The sequence below is a fragment of the Staurois parvus genome, unplaced genomic scaffold (assembly GCF_062004578.1).
Source record: "Staurois parvus isolate SC_StPar_1 unplaced genomic scaffold, SC_StPar_1.0 ptg000790l, whole genome shotgun sequence".
In the NCBI taxonomy this organism is placed as follows: Eukaryota; Metazoa; Chordata; class Amphibia; order Anura; family Ranidae; genus Staurois; species Staurois parvus.
The window spans coordinates 325076-349773 of record NW_028318586.1 but is presented as its reverse complement, the minus strand read 5'-3'; the positions used below and the strand labels follow the sequence as shown (position 1 = coordinate 349773).

Here is a 24698-nt window from a genome sequence, read left to right as displayed (position 1 = left end):
AGTCATGTGACTCCGGTCCTCCTCCATCCTCATTGGTGCCATCATGTGATCTATACAGGTCTCCTTGTAGACGGATAACTTTGGGAAATGAAAGTAAGAATGATTTGGATGGTATTGGTCACACAATAATAGGATGTGGATGTGAGGGGGGAATAGGAGGGTTGCTGGACATTTAAGAACTACTCCCCCCATGGGAAGATGCTTATTTGGGACTGTTTAGTATTTGCTACATTTTGGAGGTCCCGGGACCCTCTTGACCTGCAGGATCAGAAATCCCCTTTAATCTGTTGGGTTTGTTTGGTCTCTGAACTGGTTTTGATGAGTTTTAGATCTGCAGACAAGGAATGATAAATCTGATCCTTCCTATGACTTGTTTGCTCTGAGGCAGTGCTGTGAGGTCAATGTCGGCTCATCATGATGTCCAGGAAGGGGAACTTGCTGACTATTGGCTGAAGTTGCTGGATAATCAGGACAATTGGCAGAACTCCGGCTGCAAGGCTCCAATCTCTGGCAGCCTGCTGACTGACAGGAGTGATGTCACTGTCACTCTCTGCAGTAAGAGAAGGGATTGGATGGGATAGCAGGAAGATGGTGCTGGTGGAGTAGAGAGCTGTGGGGGAGGAGTCTGTTCTCTTCCCTCCAATGACAGCGCAGCGTAGGTAGGAGGATGGCAGGGGGGAGGATCTTGTTTTTTTTTATTGCCAAGTATACTGTAGTACACAGGACATTGTACAGAGTGGTGGTGGGTTCCTGGGGCTCTGAATTCCAGCACCGGGCACTGCCAGAGCCTGTGTCATGGGAGGTATTGGAGTGTCTCCTGAAGATGTTCAGCACTGACCCCTGACTACCTTTTAGTTGATAATTCACCAACAGACCTCCTCTAAGAACGAGTTCCCACCAAGGGGTGAAAGTCTTCCCTTCTTCATTCCACTTGGTATCTTGGAAAATGTTATTTGACCAGTGAGATAAGAAGGTGAAGGTTTCTTTCCTTTCCTGCTAGGAGTTTTGTAAGGAGGTCTGGAAAGTAAGTGCAGGTGGGAGGACAATCAGAGACCAAGAGCCCCCCTCCCTACCTCAGAGTCCCCCTGAGCCCAACAACCTTCTCTTCCCTCAGAGACATGCTACCTACCAACTCCATCCACCCAAATTTCATCATCTACTCTACACCCTCAGGTGTCCCAAAGTCTCTCATCCTCAGTACCCCCTTGGAGGCCCCTCAACTCCCCTTCATCCCTCACACCCCTCATTTTTTTCCTCTAACACCAATGATGGAATATATTCTTCATGGCAGGCTGGGGAATGTTTTCTTCCTGGTAGAGAAGAAAAATCAGTCCGGCCGCACATCTGATAAAATCACCTTTATTTGGACATATTCAAACCAGACCTTCCACAATGTACAAAAGAGGGAACATAGCACTTCAGTGGTGATTACTCTTCATTCATTTGGAATGTATTCTTCCTCCTGAGCAGCAATGTAAGGGGCTCTATGCTCCATACTCCTGACCCCGGCACTCCATCATTGTGTTGGCTGCATAGTGTAATGATTGCCCATTGGCTGCCTGTGTAGTGTCATCATTGCCCTTTGTAGGCCATGTATGGTCAGGATGGTCCTTGTCTTGTCTATTTATTGTCAGTGCTGTTTGTTTAGAGGACCATATTACTAGAATTTATCTCCACAATGAGGAGAATGTTCCAGCCCCGGAAGTGGGGGAATGTTCTGCCCCTGAAGGGGTTCATCTGGGTTCCCACACTATATATGTGTGTATCATCATCTGCTGGAGATAAAAGATGTCACAGTGACTATGGAGGAAGAGGACGGACGTGACTATGGAGGAAGAGGACGGACATGACTATGGAGGAAGAGGACGGACGTGACTATGGAGGAAGAGGACGGACGTGACTATGGAGGAAGAAGATGGACGTGACTATGGAGGAACAGGACGGACGTGACTATGGAGGAAGAGGACAGACATAATGGGAGGGGATTACTGGGTGTAAATATGAAATAACATCTTATTACCGCCTCTGCTGCCACTTCCACCAACGTCTCCTCTTATTTCTGCAACATGTAACTTCCTGTCTTTATTGCAGATCACTTCCTGTCTGTACCTGACATCACTTCCTGTCTGTACCTGACATCATTTCCTGTCTGTATTCCATATAGACTTCCTGTCTGGGTTTAAGTGAGATCACCACCTTGTGGAGTTCAGTAGAACTGCAGCCCCCCAAAATGTCTCATAATAACAATTCCTGTATAATATATACCTTACAGGTCTACCACAGAAGATCAGAAGAACAGAAGAAAAAATAAATCTAGATCATTTGCAGCCAACTGTTTAATAAAGATATTTTATTACATAAATAAAAGTCTTAAAGACACGGAATACAAGTTAGAAAAAAAGGTAAAGGTGAAACAGATCCCTCCGAAATGTATCTTTTTGTTGAAGAAAATGCAAAACTACATCCTAAAGTATAAAAATATACTGTATATCAATCCACTGATAATGAATATGTTAGACATAAATGACAAGGATGTAATGGTCACAGAGGAATGGTGGTGGAGATCTCTCAAAGTAAGAACACTTCCTTGAATGGTTCTATAAATAAAGAATGAATCCTGGAGGGAATAAAGCTGTAAAGCAATAAATAATATATAAACTGGGCCATCCACTTCATCCATAAAGACATTGTGATTGAAGATCTTCTAGATCACATAGAAGGAGGACTCATCCATGATTTCATACATTTGTTTGGAAGGATAGAACAATCCTCAGAAGGGAACATGTAGGATGACAGGAAAGGCTCCTGACTGGTGAGATCCTCCAAACATAATGATGACATCCATGAACTGGAGCGAGCTCGTTGGGGTGATAAAGCCAATCTGGAAACACTGTGTAGACGTTCTCCAAGAACTCAGCACACTCCAGGTGTGGAGAAAGTCTCCAGGTGGGTTTAGCCTGTCATTTATCATAGGTAGAAATGTCCACACATGGACTTCCACAGGGGCCCCCGAGACTACATATAGAACCTGTACAGTGTCCCCGGGTCTCCAGGTGGGTTTAGCCTGTCATTTATCATAGGTAGAAATGTCCACACATGGACTTCCACAGGGACCCCTGAGACTACATATAGAACCTGTGTCCCCAGGTCTCCAGGTGGATTTAGTCTGTAATTAATAATGCACAAATGTCCATATATATGGATTTCTACAGGGACCACTGATACCATCTATGCATGGCTTGGATAGCACCCAGATTACTAGGAGCCCATAAAGCAGATGACCATAAAAATATATAAAAGTCCATTCACTGTCATGGAGCTTCAGATCAAAGGACCTTTGATCCAGGTAAGAACCAAAGTGTATCCATCATGGAGAGGTATAGAGAGCACCATCATAGGATCAGATGGGAAAAGACTGACATGTGACTGGTTTGGTTGGTATCCCAAAAGGACAAACAAACTGGAACATGGGAGCCAATAAACACCAGACACTAGTGCCCAAAGAGTGTACTTTACATTAAACATACAAAACACCCCAAAGCCACCCAATATCAACACAAATACAGAGGTACCATTCTCCATATTCTGGATAGTCAAATCCAAAAGTGTAATGGTCCTAGCATGGTAGGTATATGTGGATTTCAAATTGAACTCATTTTATCCCAATAAATCTACAAACCTCTCATCTTCCTGAGGTTCACCATGCCAGAGAATGAGGACGTCATCGATGTACCTGAACCAACCTGCAATGTTGCTCAGGTACCCTGACAAGGCCTCATCCCCAAGCACTGACTTCTCCCATTCTTCAACATAAAGATTAGCGTAGGCCGGTGCACATATTATTCCCCATTGTAGTGCCTTGTGCTTGGCAATAACATTTATATCCAACAGGAATGGATTATTTTCCAACAAAAACTTGAGTAACCCGAGAACAAAATGTCTATGTGCAAACATGATTCTAGGTCTGCTGTTGAGTGATTTTCTATAACATTTAAATCCTTCTTATGAGGGATAGAGGAATATGTCATGGTCCCCCCTTGCTCTCCCTCATCTTCCTCCCCCCTCCTGTCATGGCTTTCCCCTCACTCCCTTTCATCCTCCCCCTCCCTTCCCCTTACAGGTTCCAAGGTCTGGCACAAGCCTACATCAAAGGCTGTGCAGGATGTCAAGAACCGCCCCCTGTGGTGTGGTTAGCACCTCTCCCTGGTGATGCCACAGAGGAGTCTGACACCCCGCTGTGCCTGCATGTGGATTCTTCACGTGCAGGCCACCAGATTGTCTCTGCATGCCCCCCTCCTTGTCCTGGTGGGTGCAGCGTGGACCCGAGGCTTCCCGTGCTCTGCGCCCACCAGAGACAAAGGCCGTGCTCCCTGGGCATGGCCGGAGTGAGGGTAGCTCGCCCCCCTCCTTGTCCTGGTGGGTGCAGCGTGGACCCGAGGCTTCCCGTGCTCTGCGCCCACCAGAGACAAAGGCCGTGCTCCCTGGGCATGGCCGGAGTGAGGGTAGCTCGCCTCGTTGCCCCGGCAACCCGGCATAGGGCTGGCCTTTGCTGGGGCAACCAGGAAGTGTCCTGCTCTGGGATAAGAGAACAGGAGCAGGACCCAGGTGGTTGTTGGTCCCCTGCTCAGAGAGAGAACAGCTGTGTGAGGTCTGAGCCAAGGCCAGACCACACAGCCCAAACCCCACTGCGTGCTCTGCTGATCGTTGTGTCCCTGGGGGTTACCCCTGCATGCTGTCACTGTGTGCCTAGAAGTTACCCCTGCCTGCTGCTGCTGAGTGCCTGAGGAGTTACCCCTGTCTGCTGCTGCTGTGTGCCTGAGGAGTTACCCTGTCTGCTGCTGCTGTGTGCCTGGGGAGTTACCCTGTCTGCTGCTGCTGTGTGCCTGGGGAGTTACCCCTGCCTGCTGCTGCTGAGTGCCTGAGGAGTTACCCCTGCCTGCTGCTGCTGAGTGCCTGAGGAGTTACCCCTGCCTGCTGCTGCTGAGTGCCTGAGGAGTTACCCCTGCCTGCTGCCACTGTGTGCCTGAGGAGTTACCCCTGCCTGCTGCCACTGTGTGCCTGAGGAGTTACCCCTGCCTGCTGCTGCTGTGTGCCTGAGGAGTTACCCCTGTCTGCTGCCGCTGTGTGCCTGAGGAGTTACCCCTGCCTGCTGCTGCTGTGTGCCTGAGGAGTTACCCCTGTCTGCTGCTGCTGAGTGCCTGAGGAGTTACCCCTGCCTGCTGCTGCTGTGTGCCTGAGGAGTTACCCCTGTCTGCTGCTGCTGAGTGCCTGAGGAGTTACCCCTGTCTGCTGCTGCTGAGTGCCTGAGGAGTTACCCCTGCCTGCTGCTGCTGTGTGCCTGAGGAGTTACCCCTGTCTGCTGCTGCTGAGTGCCTGAGGAGTTACCATGTCTGCTGCTGCTGAGTGCCTGAGGAGTTACCCCTGCCTGCTGCCACTGTGTGCCTGAGGAGTTACCCCTGCCTGCTGCCACTGTGTGCCTGAGGAGTTACCCTGTCTGCTGCTGCTGAGTGCCTGAGGAGTTACCCCTGTCTGCTGCCACTGTGTGCCTGAGGAGTTACCCCTGTCTGCTGCTGCTGTGTGCCTGAGGAGTTACCCCTGTCTGCTGCTGCTGAGTGCCTGAGGAGTTACCCCTGTCTGCTGCTGCTGAGTGCCTGAGGAGTTACCCCTGCCTGCTGCCACTGTGTGCCTGAGGAGTTACCCCTGCCTGCTGCCACTGTGTGCCTGAGGAGTTACCCCTGCCTGCTGACCGCTGTGTCTCTGGGGAGTTACTCCTGCCTGCTTTGCTGATCGCTGTGTGCCCAGGAAGTTACCCCTGCCTGCTGACCTCTGTGCCTGAGAAGTTACCCCTGCCTGCTGACCGCTATGCCTGAGAAGTTACCCCTGCCTGCTGACCACTGTGTCTCTATGAAGGCACCCCTGCCTGCTGCCGCTGTGTACCTGAGGAGTTACCCCTGCCTAAAACCGTGAGTGTTCATATTTCCCCCGCCTGGACTGCCCCATTGAATCTCTATATTGCCCTGTCTGGACTGCCCCATTGAATGCTGATATTTTCCTTGCCTGGACTGCCCCATTGAATCTCCATATTGCTTTTGTCTGGACTGCCCCATTGAATGCCCATTTTTTCCCTGCCTGGACTGCCCCATTGAATGCCCTATTCTCCCTGCCTGGACTGCCTCATTGAATCTCCCTATTGCCCTTGTCTGGACTGCCCCATTGAATGCCCACATTCTACCTGCCTGGACTACCCCATTGAGCACTTGGATTATTACTTGCTCAGACTGTCCTATTGCATGCCTGGATTATCATAGCTACCTGGACTGCCCAACTGATTGCTCGGGCCCTCGCTACCCAAATCACCCTATCGTGGGCCGGATTATTGCTGTTCTGACTCCTCCCCTTCTTCTCCCCTTTTTTGGATACCCGGATGCTACCTTATTACCTTGAGTGTCTTTCAATAAAACTTTGTGTGTTTATCATCCTCCGTGTGTGTTCTGTCCTGCCTACGCTTCCATCACAGGATATAATGCCTCTACATCTAATGTAAGATGACATCATCAGGTACTGACACATCATTTACAACTTTAGGAGGTGCAAAGTGTCTCTCACATAGGAGGGTAAAGCCACCACAAAAGGTTGTAGCAATTCATCAATATACTCATTGACTTTCTTGTGAGGGACCCCCTCCCTGAGATAATAGTTCTTCCAGGAAGGGGTCAACCACTGATTTATGGACTTTTGGAAGTCTATTAAAATGGTATCTGGATGTAATACCTTAAAGAAGGTTGTGGTCCTTTTATCAATGTTACCCTTCTCAGAAGCGTCCTCAGTCACACCAGAGAGGACCTTCTGACCATTCTCCAGGTTGATGGTTGTTATCTTAGTGTACCTTTCCTTATGTTTTATGATCTGTTGACACATCAACACATATCTTTGTTGATCCATGATGACCAGGTTTCCCCCCTTGTCAGTAGGCATGATCACAATGTCATGACAGTTCATAAACTGTTCCAAAGCAACACGTTCTTCACCCATAAGATCATCATAGGCCATCTTCCCAAAATTCACCGTTTTTACTTCTCTGGTAACTGCAGCCACAAAACACTGAACTCCAGCTACTGCCGACAAGAAGGGAAAGAGAAGATTTAACACGTAAACCCTGATCATCGGATCTCATTTTATGATAACAGATCAATGATCTCTTATCAAAGTTGGGACCGTTTCTCCAACCGATTAAACACTCTGGGAATCCCCAGCTATATCTAACGTTCTGCTTTCTCATTTGTTCAAGTAATGGTTTCAATATTCTGCTTCTTATAAAAGTTTCCACTGCTAGGTCAGCAAAGATCTGCAAATGTATATCTCCATATTCTATTGCTGCCCTTCCTTTTATCTCCTTCCAAAGCTCCTCTTAATCCCGGTAATAATGTTATTGTACAATCACATCTCTCAAATGTTCTCTGCTACCTTCTTGCCATAATCTTCCAATTCTATATACTTTATCAGTTTTAAGTGGCTCTGTTGCAGGTCTGTCCATTACTATTACAAGCATTTTCCCTGTTGTTTCCATTACATTTTCTCCTTGGGAAGTCTCGGGGAAACCTGGAATCCTTAAATTGCATCTTCTATCCCTGTTCTCCTGATTTTGCAGTTTATATAGCAGATTTCTCTGTTCTTTTCTCATTTCCGTCATCTGTCTCTATAAATTTATTATGGCTTGGGCATGTTTATCCAATTCTTCCTCCGTCTCTTCTACCCTCTTCAATACCTGCCCCAAATCTTTGTGCTGTTTCTCCATCTCCTGTTTTATTGACTTTTCTAACCCTTTAAACATTTCTGCAATTTCTGTTTTAGTGGGTAATTGAGAGTTCTTTTTTTATTTTCTATGTTCTCCAAATCCTCTGTTTTTCCTATATCTCCTTCCTCTATATCCTGACTAACGTTGGTCATGTCCAGGACAATCTAGAGCATTCTCCAGTGCTTCCATCTCTGTTCTTCCACTTCTTCCTTGCTGTCTCTCGGGGGTCTGTTTCTCTTGTTGGGGTATATATTTTGAATTGAGCTTGTCTGGGAGGCCTTTGGCCCTCCTCCTTTTATCCCTTTATTTTTCATACTGTTGACATTTTTTTCCCTTTTCTCCTTTCTCTCCCCTCCTATAGACCTCTGTTAGTATCCAGTCCCCTTTTGGGTCCTATTGATTTTAGTTTATCCTCCTTCCCCTTCTTCTTTTTTAGGATCCCCGGGGTTCTGTCCCCTGGGTGCCTCCCCCCCTCAGATTTACTTCACAGTTCCAATCAATTATAATAAGTTATTTCATGTAAATTTTCCTTTTTCATTTCATCTCAGTCACCATCCTGATCTCTTCTTCCTCCACACCAGATGATTCAGTCTTCAGATGGGTCTTCTCCTGAATGAGTGAGATGTCTGCTTCCCTGGTTGTTGGTACAGCTTCCGGGGGGGGCTCCCTTGGTGCCCCTACAGGGGACCCAACAGCTCCAGCCTGATGGTATCCAGGAGGGGGGTGGTAAAGAGAGGGGAGAGAGGTCCACCACTTCCTGCACTCCTTCACACCGGCCAGCTTCTCCCAGCTCCCAGGACTCCTTTGCAGCGAGTAATGTGACCGCTCGGCATCCATGTTGGATCTCTGCTCTCCTCTTCCTTCAGCCTCAGCCGCGCTCTCACTCTCCATCGCTGGCCGGCCAGCTCAACCTGGAAGGGTCCGCACTCCTCGCTCTCCTCCACAGGGGACCACTCCTGCTCCCAGGAAGGTCACGGCAGCTGCTCCTAGGGGATTTCCTCCTGTGCTGTAATGGGACATTGGAGACGCCTGGTGCTGGGAGATCTCACATTGATCTGCCGCTTGGCGCCATGTTCAGGCTCCTGCAAACTAGTTTCCTTCATTTATTGATAAACCCCATAAGACCAATGAAGTGGGTGTAAAGTGGAAGCAGTGGATGTGCAGAGAATAGGATTTGGAGCCCCGAGCTCTTTATCTCTGAATGTCTCCACATATTTGTAGTGTATTTGTGATGATTTCTGTGCACACACAATAGGACAGCGCTGTGACACATAATGCTCTTCTAGATGACAGGGAATCCTTCCCTTTGTTACAGCAGCAGTCCGCTAGAAGGTTTTTGTAGGTTTGGAGTTGTTACACATAGCGCGGGTTTTATCCATTTATAGTGATGACATCATTGCCCAAATCTGGGGGTCACCAGCCATTTCCACCCTTTACTCCCGGCTGGGGGGCTTTGTATCCATATACCAGATGTTCTACAGGACTAAATCTGCAATCAATGTTACTGCAAAATCAAAGGAGCCAAAACCCCTCCCCCGAGCAGTCATATATTTCTGTCCCCCTTGGTGGGAGTGGAGGTGACCCCTCTATAAGGATCTACAGTCCATACACACCCAGCACAAGGCCGGGGTCACACTACCAGACGCTTCTTGGGGCTGCAGTTCCTCTGAGCTCCACAAGGTGGGGATCTCACTTCTACCCAGACAGGAAGTCTCTATGGAAGACAGGAAGTGATGTCAGGTACAGAAGGGAAGTGATGTCAGGTGCAGACAGGAAGTGATGTCAGGTACAGACAGGACATTCCATGAAAGAGGAAGAAGAGAGGAGATATTCCTGGATCTGGCAGAGGAGGTAATACGTAGATGAACCCCTTCAGGGGGAGGAGTTGATGATAATATATTTGCTCCCAAAGCTGGCCTACATGGTTCAGTTTTATCGTTCAGCCAGCGGGATGACCATGAAAACTGAAGTGATTCCTCCATCCACACATTGGAGGTGGATGGGGGAATCCTCCCCGCTGCACTCTTGTATTCTGACAATGGGGGGACTCCTCCGCTCTCAGAATACACAGATCAGTACTGAAGCTATTGGCTGCAGCCGCTGGGGGAGTGGCTTTTATCCGGCAGTGGCCACACATGGATGGAAATGTGAGCGATCCCTGCTGAACCAGCTGAATTTCCATGGATCTATGGTCACCTTCAGTGACTTCCTCCCCTCCCCCTCATCTCCTTCATGATGGAAGTCATGCTGAGATCATCTCCCATTGGCTGAGCAATATTCTCATTTGTCTCTCAGCTCCTTCTTGCTATTCCTCGTCCTGCCTGTTGTTTCCTTGGATTGATTTTCTGTGTAGTGACCCCGGCTTGGTCTCTTGGATGCGCTCGTCTGTTGCTTGCCCTGACCTTTCTCCTCATTCCTGGATCTCCTCCTCATCTCTCCTCCATATCCTCTTACACAGCTTTTCTCCACACCTGCAGTGACCCTGGGGGGAGGAAACTTGGCACCAGCACGCCGCCAAATCCATCCCCACCATTAGGGGCTCTGGAGACAATTGTCTGCTATTTACACTCCGTTCCTCCGCACGTCACCTGATCACATGACAGCTTACTTCCACAGATTCCGGACAGATTTCTGGATGGTAAAGGTCAAAGGTCACTCTTCAGTTTAGGAGAGGTAGGACGCACCCAGGAACAAGGATTTGGTTTATACAGGAGCCTCATATAGAGGACCCCTCAAATCTCCCCATCCAAATGTCTCTCCATCCAGAGTCTATATGTCCTATGACATCACACCGACCTCACAGCTCCTCCTCCCAATGTCCCTCCATCCAGAGTCTCTATGTCCTATGACATCACACCTCACAGCTCCTTCCCCCAATGTCCCTCCATCCAGAGTCAGAGAATCCTATGACATCACACTGACCTCACAGCTCCTCCTCCCAATGTCCTTCCAACCAGAGTCAGAGAATCTTATGATATCACACTGACCTCACAGCCCCTCCTCCAATGTCCCTCCATCCAGAGTCAGAGAATCCTATGACATCACACTGACCTCACAGCCCCTCCTCCAATGTCCCTCCATCCAGAGTCAGAGAATCCTATGACATCACACTGACCTCACAGCTCCTCCTCCCAATGTCCCTCCATCCAGAGTCTATATGTCCTATGACATCACACTGATCTCACAACTCCTCCCCCCAATGTCCCTCCATCCAGAGTCAGAGAATCCTATGACATCACACTAACCTCACAGCTCCCCTTCCCAATGTCCCTCCATCCAGAGTCAGAGAATCCTATGACATCACACTGACCTCACAGCTCCTCCTCCCAATGTCCCTCCATCCAGAGTCAGAGAATCCTATGACATCACACTGACCTCACAGCTCCTCCTCCCAATGTCCTTCCATCCAGAGTCAGAGAATCCTATGACATCACACTGACCTCACAGCTCCTCCTACCAATGTCCCTCCATCCAGAGTCAGAGAATCCTATGACATCACACTGACCTCACAGCTCCTCCTCCCAATGTCCCTCCATCTTGCTTTTTTCTGATGCTCTTAGGATGTGGGGCCCCTTGGTATCCTCACATGTAAAGTGGGACTGTTGGTCCTGCGTTGTATGTAATGACATCAGAATGCTGCAACAAGCCTATACCCTGCATAGTGTGGGGGTCCTGTGGGGGGGAATTATACCTCAGCCTGAAGTGGGGCTTTAATAAAATGGAGACCTGAATGAAGAGGTGAGGAGGATTCTGGGAATATCATTTGATGTGACTCTTTGTGTTCAGATGTAGAGTTTTCCTCCTGTGAAGTCTGGAGATCATATGACATCACATTGCCTCCACCTCCCTCCCTGATAGAAGAGAGAAAGAAGAAGAAGATTCTAGAAGTCACCAGAGAGATCACTGAGCTGCTGACAGGAGAGGTGAGCGGTGCCGGGAATTCTGGGACATTCTCCAGTAACAGACAAGGGATGTGTCTGGATGGTGACTGTATCATTGTGTGTGTCAGGTTCCTATAAGGTGTCAGGGTGTCACTGTCTATTTCTCCATGGAGGAGTGGGAGTATTTAGAAGGACACAAGGATCTCTACAAGGACGTCATGATGGACAATCAGCCGCCCCTCACATCACCGGGTAAGAGGAGACTTTATTGTAAAGGAGAGAGCAGTACGGAGGGTACACTAGACATGAGCAGAGTTTAAAAAATAATTTGTTTCAAGATCAATTTGTTAAGTTATTAAATTATTTTTGTTGCATTTGAATCAAAATTTGTTTTGTTTATTCATTTTCAAATCGATTAAAAATGTTTTCGAAGTATTCAAATTGAATTGATACAAATTCCTTGTGAAAACTAACTGGTTGCTAGGAAGTTTGCGGCCAACAGGTCCTTAACAACCATGACTCATCTGCTATCAGAGACATTCTCCATGAGTATAAAAAATCAATGCTGGCATTAAAAATAAAATCCATCTGGTATAGATTTTGAGGGGAACCCCACTCTAAAATAAAAAAATGGTATGGGAACCCCTAAAATCCATACCAGACCCTTATTGGAACTTGTAGTCCAGCAAGCTATTTTCTAGGAGGGAATGAGTGAGCGATCCCCTGAATTATATGAGGCCACATGCCCTGAATATGAATGAGATTTAGGGCAGGGGTTCCTCCCGGAAGCTCCTTTTCCCCATGTTGATGTTGAAAAGCCTTTCCCTGCATCCCTGGCTCGGTGGTTGTGAGGGATTGTATTCTGGGGGGCTTATCAAAATCTTGAAGCCCCGGATAAAAAGGGGGCCCCCAGATTCCGGCTCCCTATGTGAATGAGCAGCTGTACATAGTACCCCTACTCATTCACCTAAAAAAGTGTCAAAATTAAATAAATACACAAACACAGTTTTTGACAAGTCGTTTATTTAACAGAAGTAAATTCAGGATCAATCACAATGAATGCCGGCTGCCGACCTGAACAAACAAGCAAAAAAAAGAGGTGCGTACACGACACTTGCCTCTCAGCAAATGACAACTCCGCTTCACCCAACAGTAAATAAACAAAGCGGTGGGTCTTTGGTGACAGTGAGTGACCCCGCCCCTTTGTGTATTTCCCGTCATCACTGGGAACCAGACTTGTCAGTTGTTGGATGCCTAGCAGTGGTTTATAGACAAAGGGGCAGAATCACCCACTGTGACCTCGCTCCTTTATTTTTTTGTCATTAATGGGCACTGGAGCTGTCAGTCACCTGTAAGGGAAGTGTCACATGCGCACCTTCTTTTTTTTTGTTTTTTCAGCATGGCGGGTGGCGTTCATGGTGATTGACGCTGCATTTACTTCAGTGAACATTTGTCAAAAACTGTGTTTGTGGTTTTATTTATGACACTTTGGTAAATGAGTAGGACCACTGTGTACCCCATACTCATTCACATGGGGGGCGGGATCTGGGGGCCTCCTTTTCCTTCTTGCATGCTCGGATAAGGGTCTGGTTTGGGGGGACTTCACACCATAATTTTTTTTTAAGCTTTGGTGTGGACTTCCTTTTAAACTCCATATTAGACCCGAAGGGCCTGGTTGGGATTGGGGTGACCCCCCCACGCTGATAGCAGATGAGTCATAGTTGTCACAGATGTGTGGCTGGTGACCGCCCGATCCTTCACAACCAGCTATTATCATATTCATTGGGATCATTGGTTTCATTCAGATTAAACAAATTCATTTTATTTTTCCTTTAAAATTTGTTTCAGATTAGTTGAAATTCATTATTGTTGTAGTTCGTAATTTTGGATACATCCGAATCTCTGAATAACAAACGAACAGCCCATGTGTAGGGTCCACCTAGATCCCCCATCATCTGATAAACACATAGAAACAATGGATTCAGTCAGTGTGTGTGTTTCCTACAGATGGATCCAGTCATGGGAACCCACCAGAGAGATGTCCCCGTCCTCTGTATTCCCGGGATTCCACACAGGAAGGTCACACCATCCCTCACCATCATCAGGTAGATGAGGAACAATCACTGATAGTATCATTAGGATCTGTACATTATCTGCATTGTTACCATTGATGTCATTTTTATTATATATTCAGAGTGGAAACCTGAGAGATCCTAAAGTTGAGGTTAAAGAAGAGATAAAAGAGGAGGAGGATGAGGATGGGGGGATGGAGGAGTCAGAGCTTCTAAAAGAACACAAAGATCTGTACCAGGACACCATGGTGGAGTCATCCAACTACAGGAACCCACCAGAGAGATGTCCCCGTCCTCTGTATTCCCAGGATTCCACACAGGAAGGTCACACCATCCCTCACCATTACAAGGTTGGTGGGGTGGAGAGCATGGACGTGGGACACTATATAGATTTTTTATGTGAGCTTATATTTTACAGATGACCTCTTCTATCATTCTTTTGGTTTAGGGTGAAGATCTGATTGATATAAAAGTTGAGGTGAAAGCAGAAGAAGAAGAGGCGTATGTGAGGGATGATCAGCAGTCTATGGAGGAGGATGGAATAACGGGGACATTTATAGAGGAGGACACTCCTACAGAGATCAGCACAGGTGGGTCATGAACACTAAATCCATTCCTCCACCCATACTTGTCATGCTTCCCTTCACATTGATCCAGCACCGTGTTTTGCCTCCTGTCCGTGTTGCTCGGGTTCCTGCCTATCCCCCCTGAACCTAGGCATTATCAAGTCTTTGTACCTGTGTGTTAGTATTCCAGCAACGTGTCTTCATGTGGAAGCCGGACCCCTCTGGTTTCTATGGTGGTCACTGCCGCTTTAGTATTCCCATATTCTGTGTGCTGTTGGATCCTGTCTTTGTTCTCAGTGTTTTCCCTCTGGCTGTGCAGTTATATTCCCTTTGGTTTCTGTCCGTGGATCCCCTCATTTCCTGTTGCTGTGTGTGTCCTTCTCAGCATTGTTTCCTGTTGTTTGCCTGCAGCCCTTTCCATCTTGCTGAGTCTCTCTGTCTGCACCATTGCTCAGCATCCCTCCCTCTCCTGCACTTTACACGTGTTCCCTGCATCCTCTCCCCCGGAGCCCCTTCCTAGGTTGCTGCAGTAGGTGACCTTGGTTCCTAGTATCCTGTGTGTACCGCGTGTCCTTCCAGCATGCTATTTGGTTGCACTTTGCCTGCACGGGTGTGTTAGAGAGCCACAACCTGGGGGCTGCCATGCAGCACAACATCCACCCCTCCAGTGGCTCTGGTGAAGACCGGATGGCCCCTTAGATCCTGCGACTCTTGTGTGCGGTCACACTGCTCCTGTATATGTGAGGACCGGTACCCAGCTACACCTGTTTAGTTGTTTCCACTGGTCCACTATAGATCCTGAGGTTACAGTCCCAGGTATTATTATTATTATTATACAGGATTTATGGCGCCAACAGTTTGCTCAGCGCTGTACAATATAATGGGAGACAATACAGCAACAATGCAGATCAATACAAGAGGGATAGGAGGGCCCTGATCCTGGGAGCTTACAATCTAGGTCTTCTCCTCTGATCATGACAATACTGCTCACTGATTGGTCCAGAGTAGAGTAACCACTGCAATATCATCACGTAAGACACTATTTATGTATCTAGATGGATTTATATCGATTCTGGGGTTCAGCTGCCAGCAAAGTGTTCATCTTCTTCTTAGGTGTTGCTCTACCTTGGCACTTGGGGCATGTGTCTTGGGGTTCTTACCAATGGCCGGATCTAGCAAGATCTGTGGTCTGCTGGCTGTGCCGGGTGGAGGGATATGTCTGTATAGTCTCAGACCCAAGTCACTGAGTGCAGTCTCAGGAGATGGGAGGCAGCGGTGTGGGACCTTGTACATTCCATAGTCCTGACTTCTGCTCTCCTCCCTCCCCCCACTGCTATATATACACATAATATGGATTCTCTTTTGTTACACCCATTTCCCAGTTACCATGAGGGTGGAATTGTAAGCTCCTCAGAGACCAAGATGCCTGATGTGGGCGGAATCCTAGTTTGAGGGAACCAATCAGCTCCTGTCTAGTAATCCTCTTTGTCTTTGTATTTTAGTCCATGGCCGGGAGATGAGGAAAACCTCCGAGGATTGTCTCACTTTGTCTCCAGACTGGAAAGTAGAAGATGAGGACATCACACAGTATAGTCCAGGAGAAAACCCGGCTCCCTCCAATGTCCATCCGGCACCACCCAGTGTAGATGGACCATCGGATTCCTCGTATCCTGAGGACCCTCAGACTGTGCGGGACAAGACCAGCCATCCAACAGGGAAGAGCTTCCCCTGTCCTGAGTGCGGGAAGGGTTTCAGTTTTAAATCCCATCTTAATTTGCATAAAAGGTCTCACACGGGGGAGAAGCCATATCCCTGTCCTGAGTGCGGGAAATGTTTTTCGCAAAAGTCCAACTTTCAATTACATCAGAGATCTCACACAGGGGAGAAGCCATATTACTGTTCTGAGTGCGGGAAATGTTTTTCAGATAAGTCTAATCTTTACAGACATAAGAAATTGCATACTGGGGACAAGCCACATTCTTGTCCTGAGTGCGGGAAATGTTTTTCAGAGAAGTCCCATCTTTACATACATCAGAGATCTCACACAGGGGAAAAGCCATATTCCTGTTCTGAGTGCGAGAAATGTTTTTCACAGATTTCCCATCTTTACATACATCAGAGATTGCACACGGGGCAGAAGCCGTATTCCTGTCCTGAGTTCGGGAAATGTTTTTCAGGGAGGTCCGGCCTTAACACACATCAGAGATTTCATACAGGGGAAAAGCCATATTCCTGTTCTGAGTGCGGGAAATGTTTTTTGCAGAAGTCTGATCTTTACAGACATCAGCGAATTCACACAGGGGAGAAGCCATGTTCCTATCCTGATTGAGGGAAATGTTCCTCACTGAAGTCCTGTCTTCCTGTACATCAGGGGTCCCACACAACCCTGGAGGTGTATTAGTGCCTTGAGTGCGGGAAATGTCTTCTAGATGAATGTTGCTGGACATCCCAGCTCTCATGTGGGGAAGAAGCACACCCTGATATACACCTCAGATATACTCCATGGCTGATCTTCATCATGGAAGAAACAGTTCATAAGGAGATGAGAGGTCCCCAAAGACATGGATGAAGTGTGGGACCGGATTGGCTATTGATAGCAGGAGAAGAATAAAAATGGAGTCATTACCTGTCATTGGCTGAGTACATATTTTTTAAACATTCTATATTGCGTTTTCTAAAGAGATATACAAAGAAGCAATATGTCTGGGGTGATAGAGGAGACGAGCACCTCATACTTCTTGCCATGACTTCTGAATAAAAGATAAATCACAGTAACCAATGAAATAATTAGAATCTCTCCAATAAAGAAAGAGGAAGGAATCTTCTGGCAGGAACTGACCTGGAGGTGTGACCGGGTGTGATACCTGATCAGAAAACATGGATGGACTCTCCTGAGACTTTGTTCCCAACTCCAATAAGTGAGAGGAGCAGAATGTCATAATGTTCCTCGATGTCATGATAAAGCCAAGGAAGTAAGGTTCGGCCATGAGTGCGCACAGACACATCAGGAGAGCAAAAGAATGACAACGTCATGAACCAGAAAACCAAGGTATACACGGCCAGATGGGGAGCAAGTAACACCTGTTATGTATGCGTGTCCTCAATGCGTGTTCCATACACGGCTGTCTGATCTCTACAATGTAACCACCTTCACCAACCCATCCATAGAAGTAAAAGAAGACAACATAGAGGATTGCTCCAAGGATGTAAGTGTTGCTGCAATAAAAGTGTCCCATCTATTATGGAAATGTTTGACTGAGGCTTGGTTGTTGAGCTCCATGTCTACCTTCTCTCTGTAAATCAGAAGACGTAGATCTTTTTTAGTGTCTGTGATGGTGGGGGACAAGGCGATAGTCCATTTCTTAGGAATAGCCCTGTGGGCCACCAGTAAACATAATAATATCCACTGCAAGCTCCCGTGGGATTTGTGGATGTGGGTTTTCTCAGCTGAATGGAGAGTTGTAGAACTGGGTCCATGGGGAGTGAGCAGCCACAAACTCCTGAGATGTAGGCTAACACTTGTTCCCAAAAGGTTGAGATGCGGGGCCATTCCTGAAATCGGTGGAAGAGAGAGGGCGGTGCTCACTACATAGTGGATTTGTGGAGAGTTCTTGGTGGATAGAAATGGGATGATGGCCCCATGGAAGAGATTACATTGAGACTCTCCAGGATCCATTCACCACAAGCCTTTGCACTTTGTTCTATCCTTCCAGTATGTTGCCCACCAGGTTCTCCCCCGGTATGACCTTGCTCCAAGATTTCACAGATGTGGGATGTAGAGGTTTAGTAAAGAGAGAGTGTAAAGGTCGATAGATGTCAGATATGGAGTATTTCCATTCCTGTAGGAAGCGATCCGATATGGAAGTTTGAAAACATTGTTGCTTGGCTGGGCAGCACCAGTTTATACAACCTGAGAGGTGTAGGTAGTAGAGAGAGGGATGGCTTGGCAGGGCATAAGTTGATGCAAGGGTTGGGAAAGATTTCAAAGTTCCTGATAGTTCAAATATGCGTCATACAGGGAGGCAACGCAGGAGAGCCCCTTAGAACTCCAAATGTTGAAAGCCGCATATTGAATGGCTTCTGGAAACATTGTAATACTTTGTATGGGCAAATATTGGGAGACATGGGGTGACAGGCCCAGTTTGCTCTGTATGTCCCTCCATGTAAGAATCAGATCCCGTATCAGAAGGTTGTGTTGAATACTTGTGGGGAACAATTGTATTGCAATGCAGGAGAGCAGCTAAGTCATATGGTTGCACCACTGCCAACTCCAAATCATAATTGTTGTATGAGGAAGCCTGAAGTATCCAGTCTGTCCCTATACACAATAAACAGGCAAGGTGATACAATCAAATATTGGGAAAGTTCGCTCCACCCTCTTTTTTTGCTCCCCCTGTTTAAGCAGGAACCAAATTGTTTGAAGAGGGTACAATAGGCGAGCAAAGCTCTCCATTTTGAACAGGTGGCATCCCCCAAAAAGTGATAGGAGAAGGTACATCCATGTTTCCATCTCATTTCCTATTTTAGATATCAGTGAAGGGTAGTAATGATAGACCGAGGATGGCTCCTTCCCTATCGTAATGCCTGAATATGTGATCTGAACATTTGCTACGTGAAGAGAGACTGCTGGGCCCAGGGAGGGGTGTTGGTTCGACATAAGGAAAGTATTCCACTCTTAGTAGCATTGATTGGAAGGCCAGAGCACTGTAGGCAGCTTGTGAAGACCTGATGGAGAATGTGAATATCTGCCACAGGATCCGCCATAAAATATAAGAATATCATCGGCAAATAGGACTACACAGAGTTCTTCTTGACCTGTCTGAATCCCATGTATTGGGGCTCTGGAGGAAAGGTAACGGAAGAAAGGTTCCAGGGCAAGGTTGAAAAGAAGAGGTGAAGGGGGGGCAACCCTGGTGAGTACCCTTCATGCAGCAATATTTCACCTGATATGAGGCCTGCAGCTACCACCCTGGGTGAAGGTGCAGAATCCATACTGCTGAAAAGCCATCAGAAGAACCAGAGCAAGCCAATGATAGCTGACATTATCCAAGACTTTTCCAGCATCCAATGTAATAATAGCTCGATCCTCAGACGGGTGTACCTTGCCTTGTTCCAGCTCTGCAATAACTTTCTGAATGTTGGAAGCCACTGGTCTACCATTAATAAAGCCAGCCTGGGCAGTATGGATAAGGGAGGGTAATATTGCAGCCAAGAGGGATGCTACTATTTCAGAGAGTATTTTAGTGTCTACATTTAGGAGGAATATGAGTCGGTATGCCTCCGGTTCAAGTGGGTCCTTGCCCTTATTAGAAATCAATTTCATAGTCTTGGTGACCCATTGGAAGGTATGGGCCCCCCTCCCAAACCTCATTATATACTGTCAGTAGCTGAGGGATGAAGAGAGTCCATCATCTTATACAATGCTGGTGTGTAGCCATCAGGACCAGGTGATTTCCCACTAGGTAAGCCTTTAATCACCTCAGACTCTTCCTTTAATGAAATAGGGGCATTTACAGATTGCAGGTGGGAGGGGCCAATAGTGAGTAAATGAAGTGAGTCTAAGACTTGTGGTCACTTCAAGGTCTTGGATCTAGATATAGAGTGGCACAAATATCTTCCAGTATTTTATTGGTTTCTTCTGGGGAGGAGACAAGGGCAGCAGAAGTATCCTTTAGGGAGGCTACATGAGTTGGTTGGAGAGACCCTTTGCTTACCCACCTTATCACCATATTTACACAATTGGGAATCAGCAGAGGAACAATTTACTGTATATGTTTACCCAGCCAAGTCCTTCCTGTGTTAGCGCCTCCACTCTGCTACCCAGCCAAGTCCTTCCTGTGTTAGAGCCTCCACTCTGCTACCCAGCCGAGTCCTTCCTGTGTTAGCGCCTCCACTCTGCTACCCAGCCGAGTCCTTCCTGTGTTAGCGCCTCCACTCTGCTACCCAGCCAAGTCCTTCCTGTGTTAGCGCCTCCACTCTGCTACCCAGCCGAGTCCTTCCTGTGTTAGCGCCTCCACTCTGCTACCCAGCCGAGTCCTTCCTGTGTTAGCGCCTCCACTCTGCTACCCAGCCGAGTCCTTCCTGTGTTAGCGCCTCCACTCTGCTACCCGGCCAAGTCCTTCCTGTGTTAGCGCCTCCACTCTGCTACCCGGCCGAGTCCTTCCTGTGTTAGCGCCTCCACTCTGCTACCCAGCCGAGTCCTTCCTGTGTTAGCGCCTCCACTCTGCTACCCAGCCGAGTCCTTCCTGTGTTAGCGCCTCCACTCTGCTACCCAGCCAAGACCTTCCTGTGTTAGCGCCTCCACTCTGCTACCCAGCCGAGTCCTTCCTGTGTTAGCGCCTCCACTCTGCTACCCAGCCAAGACCTTCCTGTGTTAGCGCCTCCACTCTGCTACCCAGCCGAGTCCTTCCTGTGTTAGCGCCTCCACTCTGCTACCCAGCCGAGTCCTTCTTGTGTTAGCGCCTCCACTCTGCTACCCAGCCGAGTCCTTCCTGTGTTAGCGCCTCCACTCTGCTACCAGCCGAGTCCTTCCTGTGTTAGCGCCTCCACTCTGCTACCCAGCCGAGTCCTTCTTGTGTTAGCGCCTCCACTCTGCTACCCAGCCACGTCCTTCCTGTGTTAGCGCCTCCACTCTGCAAACCCGGGATATGTTCACCTGTCCTTCACTCCAGGCCAGGACCCCCAGAAATCCCCCCTGTACCCATCTCAGGCTCTCTCCTTCCAGTCACAGGGCTTTTCAGAGGACATCTGACAGAATGAGGACATGTTATTACCGCCCCCCACCACCTGATTTCACCCTACAATGACTCACTACCACATTGTAATTGTGCACATTGTACGTAGTGGTGATGTGGCCCCATTGAGCCCAGTGGGGGAGCTTGATAAGAGGTGCTGCTTGTCAGACTCTGCACCCCGAGCTAATAATGCTGCAGACACGGCCTGTTAATAGCCCTATCTGGCTGTTATTTTAGAGTTCGAGGGCAGAAACACTGTGGCTCAGCTGTCCATTTTTACCACCCCCAAAACCCAACTGAAAGAGACCAATCTCATGAGCAGTGGTATCTAAAATAAATTGAGTAACTCTAGCGCTAACTATGGTGAAATGAAAACAAAAGATGAGAATTAAATACTGTAGCCGCTAGTGCACACAACCCATGTCTCAGTGCGGGGAAATTATACAATCATAATGTGAAGTGAAAAAATGCTGCGCTACATGAAACAATGGCACAATCCTTATATAACCAAAATACAAAGTGAAAAAATAAAAAAATATATATTAGAAGATAAAATAGTTAAAAAATATTAATATTGAAAATTTTATATATATATATATATATATATATATATAAAAACAAAAAACACACAAAAAATAAAGAATATTTTTTAAGTATGAATCAAACAAAAGTCATTAAAAAAATCAAGTTCAATCAATAGTGTTCATTCAGTGAGCCCTCCTTTGGATAATGAAAAATATGTGCATCTGTCATCAATTCCCGTGCAGAGAAATCCTCCACCATATATCTGCTCACCATCCTCCACCATGTATCTGCTCACCATCCTCCACCATGTATCCGCTCACCATCCTCCGCCAGGTATCTGCTCACCGTCCTCCACCACGTATCTGCTCACCGTCCTCCACCACGTATCTGCTCACCGTCCTCCACCACGTATCTGCTCACCGTCCTCCACCACGTATCTGCTCACCGTCCTCCACCACATATCCGCTCACCATCCTCCACCACGTATCCGCTCACCGTCCTCCACCACGTATCCGCTCACCATCCTCCACCACGTATCCGCTCACCGTCCTCCACCATGTATCCGCTCACCGTCCTCCACCATGTATCCGCTCACCGTCCTCCACCATGTATCCGCTCACCATCCTCCACTATGTATCCGCTCACCATCCTCCACCATGTATCCGCTCACCATCCTCCACCAGGTATCCGCTCACCATCCTCCACCATGTATCTGCTCACCATCCTCCACCAGGTATCTGCTCACCATCCTCCGCCATGTATCTGCTCACCATCCTCCGCCATATATCTGCTCACCATCCTCCACCGTATATCTGCTCACCATCCTCCACCATGTATCTGCTCACCATCCTCCACCATGTATCTGCTCACCATCCTCCACCATGTATCTGCTCACCTCACGCAGTGTGACCGCACATTGTACAATGTTACGGTGTAGCTGCACTTTTTTTTCTCATACGGACTCAGAAGATCAGCTTGCTGAATGAAGACTCCAAAGTAATCTCCCTCCTGATAAGCGTCTTTGTATCAGCCGTATTCCTCATTAATAAGAACTCCACATGGTGCTTTATCCTTTTATACTTTTATTCATCAATTACACATAAGAAATGCCCTCACGTTCCGGAGGTGTATATTGCACCAGGTATGATGAAGATCCAGTGATGTACTGATCAGACACAAGGTGGCAGTATCATCTCAGCAGCAGAGTCCTGCACATGCTCAGAACAGACACCATACATCCGGGAGGAATGTGTGGATGACGTCAAAACGTTGCCATTCATCGGGACAGCAGTTGTAGTCTACAAACGGCTCTTGGAAGGACATTACAGCAGGCAATAGCATTCACTAAGGGGCCCCGTGCTTTGCCTTGCATCACATGATGGATGGTGTCTGTTCTGAGCATGTGCAGGACTCTGCTGCTGAGATGATACTGCCACCTTGTGTCTGATCAGTACATCACTGGATGTTCATCATACATGGTGCAAAATACACCTCCGGAACGTGAGGGCATTTCTTATGTGTAATTGATGAATAAAAGTATAAAAGGATAAAGCACCATGTGGAGTTCTTATTAATGAGGAATACGGCTGATACAAAGACGCTTATCAGGAGGGAGATTATTTTGGAGTCTTCATTCAGTAAGCTGATCTTCTGAGTCCATATGGGACCAAAAGTGCAGTTTGACCGTAACATTGTATAATCACACTGCGTGAGGTGAGCAGATACATGGTGGAGGATGGTGAGCAGATATATGGTGGAGGACGGTGAGCAGATACATGGCGGAGGACGGTGAGCAGATACATGGCGGAGGACGTTGAGCAGATACATGGCGGAGGACGGTGAGCAGATACATGGCGGAGGACGGTGAGCAGATACATGGTGGAGGATGGTGAGCAGATACATGGCGGAGGATGGTGAGCAGATACATGGCGGAGGATGGTGAGCAGATACATGGCGGAGGATGGTGAGCAGATACATGGTGGAGGATGGTGAGCAGATACATGGTGGAGGATGGTGAGCAGATACATGGCGGAGGATGGTGAGCAGATACATGGCGGAGGACGGTCAGCAGATACATGGCGGAGGACGGTCAGCAGATACATGGTGGAGGATGGTGAGCAGATACATGGCGGAGGATGGTGAGCAGATACATGGCGGAGGACGGTCAGCAGATACATGGCGGAGGACGGTGAGCAGATACATGGTGGAGGATGGTGAGCAGATACACGGTGGAGGATGGTGAGCAGATACACGGTGGAGGATGGTGAGCAGATACACGGTGGAGGATGGTGAGCAGATACACGGTGGAGGATGGTGAGCAGATACACGGCGGAGGATGGTGAGCAGATACACGGCGGAGGATGGTGAGCAGATACACGGTGGAGGACGGTGAGCAGATACACGGTGGAGGACGGTGAGCAGATACACGGCGGAGGACGGTGAGCAGATACACGGTGGAGGACGGTGAGCAGATACACGGTGGAGGATGGTGAGCAGATATATGGCGGAGGATGGTGAGCAGATACATGGTGGAGGATGGTGAGCAGATACATGGTGGAGGATGGTGAGCAGATACATGGCGGAGGATGGTGTGCAGATACATGGTGGAGGACGGTGAGCAGATACATGGTGGAGGATGGTGAGCAGATATATGGTGGAGGATGGTGGGAAGATACATGGTGGAGGATGGTGAGCAGATATATGGTGGAGGATGGTGAGCAGATATATGGTGGAGGATGTCTGTGCACGGGAATTGATGACAGATGCACATATTTTTTGTTATCCAAAGGAAGGTTCACTGAATGAACACTTTATTGATTGAACTTGATTTTTTTAATGACTTGTTTGATTCATGCTTAAAAATATTTTTTATTTTTTGTGTGATTTTTGTTTATATAAATTATTTTATTTTTTTTATTTCAATATTAATAGTTTTTCTACTATTTTGTATTCTAATATATATATATATATATATATATTTTCACTTTGTTTTTTGGTTATATAAGGATTGTGCCATTGTTTCATGTAGTGCAGCATTTTTTCACTTCACATGATGATCATCAATGGACAGCCAGAGACTATGTCAGCATTGCAGGATATGAGCAGCTTGCTGCAGTGTGGGTGCC

At 47.5% G+C, this 24698-nt stretch overlaps 1 protein-coding gene across 1 annotated transcript in view; it reads left to right on the top strand.

The window, feature by feature from the left end:
• Window positions 1-15830: 15830 nt before the first annotated feature.
• The window catches only part of LOC149444307 (uncharacterized), a 76647-nt gene continuing 67779 nt past the window's right edge, over window positions 15831-24698 (top strand). The window contains exon 1 of the mRNA XM_089654700.1: window positions 15831-16626. Within this exon, the coding sequence (XP_089510826.1) occupies window positions 15831-16626 (796 nt within the window). The remainder of the gene's footprint in view (window positions 16627-24698) is intronic.